This window comes from Hyalella azteca, unplaced genomic scaffold, assembly GCF_000764305.2.
Source record: "Hyalella azteca isolate HAZT.00-mixed unplaced genomic scaffold, Hazt_2.0.2 contig16863, whole genome shotgun sequence".
NCBI classification, from domain to species: Eukaryota; Metazoa; Arthropoda; class Malacostraca; order Amphipoda; family Hyalellidae; genus Hyalella; species Hyalella azteca.
The window spans coordinates 14,390-16,886 of NW_025946670.1; the positions used below are offsets into that span (position 1 = coordinate 14,390).

General features: G+C 36.1%; 1 protein-coding gene across 1 annotated transcript; it reads left to right on the forward strand.

The window, feature by feature from the left end:
* Positions 1-404: 404 nt before the first annotated feature.
* On the forward strand, positions 405-1,583 carry LOC108675955 (phosducin-like protein). Its single transcript, XM_018164012.2, has 3 exons — positions 405-544; positions 875-977; positions 1,394-1,583. Exons 1-3 carry the CDS (start codon positions 447-449, stop codon positions 1,526-1,528), a joined length of 336 nt encoding a protein of 111 aa, XP_018019501.1. The 5' UTR covers positions 405-446; the 3' UTR covers positions 1,529-1,583.
* Positions 1,584-2,497: the final 914 nt, after the last annotated feature.

The following is a 2,497-nucleotide window of genomic DNA, read 5'->3' on the forward strand; positions in this document are numbered from 1 at the left end:
TACAGGTAGGTAGGTAGATGCTGCGATGTAAAAAGCACCTTAAACATAGCTTTTTTACCTTGTCTTTGCCTTTGTAAATTCAAACTGCTGTGGCATCCCGCACCATTGTATCCGGCTAGTTGGTAGTAGCCCCAGTAGACCGTATTGGTTTTTAGGTTTAATGCATTGTCTTGATGAGATATGCGTGGGCATTTAATTTATATTGGTGTTTTGTCATTAGTGTTTTTTATTGTTCCATGTTTTTATGTGTATTGAAGCATTGAAAGTATTGTATGCATTGAATTATGAAGTATACTTTATTTAAATAAAGATGGGGAAATGTATATGTTATTGGAATTGGTTAATGGTTTGCCACTATGCCTAGGACTACAACAATGTCCTCAACTTATTCTAATTTGTTTACAGGACTCCACTTGAATTAATCTAATTAGTTTTACTGGATAATTATGGCTACCTTGGAAGATAGACTTTTGGGTGAAAAACTGCAGTATTATTGTAGCAGCTCAGAAGATGAGCAGTCCAGTCCAGAAGATGATGATAAAGTGTAAGTACTACCGTATGTACCGTATGCAAGATAAAATTTCTCTCTTTATTTCTCAGTTGACCAGATGAACAATAATCTCATAATTTTTTGCATGTCTAGGGGCTTTTGACTTAAGGTTTCTGTAGGATTATTGTTAATTAAATTGCTGTGTGTAATTTTTTTACCAAGTGCTTAAATGCAATATGAATATATACACAAAATCAGTGATTTTTTTATGAAGTGAATCATAGGTTAAGATTTTGAATGGAACATAGAACAAAGACACTTTCATGTAATTTTTGAGAAATTCAAATTTAATTTATTTACCAAATTATTGTAAACTTTTTTCAGTGATGAAGATCAAGGAGCCAGCGGCAGCAATAAAATTCTTCAAGATGCTGCTATTGATTGCGGCTCCAAAGAACTACAGCCATGGGAGGGTTCTTCAACAAATGTATGATTTTATGCCCTTTTTTATTTAAAATTTGGACTTTTGGTGCTATTTGTATTTGTTTTAAATAAATTTGAATGAACTTTTGTATTTAAATTTAACTAAAGTGAAAGTGTGTTGCATTATACTCATGTTTATGTCAAGTACCTATGTAAATGGAAAGTAAAGTGCATTTTTATTTTAGTGAATTTTGTTTTTTCTATGTATGGTGAAATTGTCCACCATGAAGCATTTGCTTTCTTCAATAAAGTATATATTCCTATAAATTTTAGCCTGTGTAATTCTGGAAATGTCTATTTTTGCAATTTTTTGTATGAAGAGATTTTACCTTTTGAGATTTTCAATTTTCCTTGTTAGCTCTTATGAAATGTTTCATTTGTTTAAAAATTTTTATTGATTTCTTGGACTTGTGTGTACAGACAGGACCAAAGGGAGTCCTGAAGGATTGGCGGAACTACAAGCAGATGGAAACTGAGAAGAGAAAAGAAAAAGAAAAGGAAAGAATTCAACTTGCCAAGAAACTTGCCCTCACATGTCGTTCTCATGTGAGCTAGTTTTATGAGTCTGTGTCCATGCTAAGGCAGGGTGTGGATTGCAGGTATTTTGTTGCTGTAAGCACTCAGAAAATTGAGAATATGACCTCTCCCCAAAAAGTTTGGCCAAATCCTTATGACTTAGGATGCAAGCAGCATGCAACAACTTCCAGGTGATGGTCATCTTGTGCAAGCTTTAGTTGAAATTAGTTGTGTGTGCAAACTATACGCTAGTAAGAGCAATAACTATATTACTTATGCTTAGGAAAAAAATTATTTAAAAATACATTTACNAATAAAAAAAAAAAAAAAAAAACTGGCTGCTTTGTGGATGACACATGACAGTGGATCGAGATAGCTATTCTGACGTTAGACGTTACTCAAAACGCGTGCAGGACTTTGCTGATGGTTTTAAAGATAGGAAAACATTCATTGCCTTGAACCAAATAATAATCATTGCTCAGTCCAGGTGTTAGGATACAAGCGATCCGCCATCCGCGATTGACATCATCACCTTCAAGTCTTCAACCCGTCAATGTCATCATCAATCATCATCACAAACCATCATTGGCAACTATTGTTTCTGGCAACTTTTTCAAAAAGCTGTCCAAGACCAAATTTTTATATATATAAAGAATTGTTTGGCTGGACTTTGGCAGGTATGCAAAAAATAGATCTTCAGCACTTCAGGTGTTCAGGCCTCAGGGGCCCAGGGCATCCCACAAAAATCTTTATTTAGTAAATTAGTTAATATGGTTTCCCAGGCTGAGGCTTCTGGGACTGGGCTCAGTGGGCTGAGCTGCTGAGGCCCTGAGGGGCAGGTTTAGGCCGCCCGTGTAGCCTTGTAGGCCTAGCCTCCTAGGTAGTAGGTGCCCGTGTTGTATCCCAATCAGGACCCAATACAGCTCACACAGCAAACGGAATTCGAACACGTGGATGTCGGCAATACGTATTAGTTAAATTTGAAGCGCTGACGCAATACGACTCACC

Bases quoted from the DNA above. Each gene is read 5' to 3' on its own strand.
- LOC108675955 (XM_018164012.2), top strand. From the start codon at position 447: ATGGCTACCTTGGAAGATAGACTTTTGGGTGAAAAACTGCAGTATTAT. The intron at 545-874 runs GTAAGTACTACC...AACTTTTTTCAG, and splicing joins CCAGAAGATGATGATAAAGT to TGATGAAGATCAAGGAGCCA. The intron at 978-1,393 runs GTATGATTTTAT...TTGTGTGTACAG, and splicing joins GGGAGGGTTCTTCAACAAAT to ACAGGACCAAAGGGAGTCCT.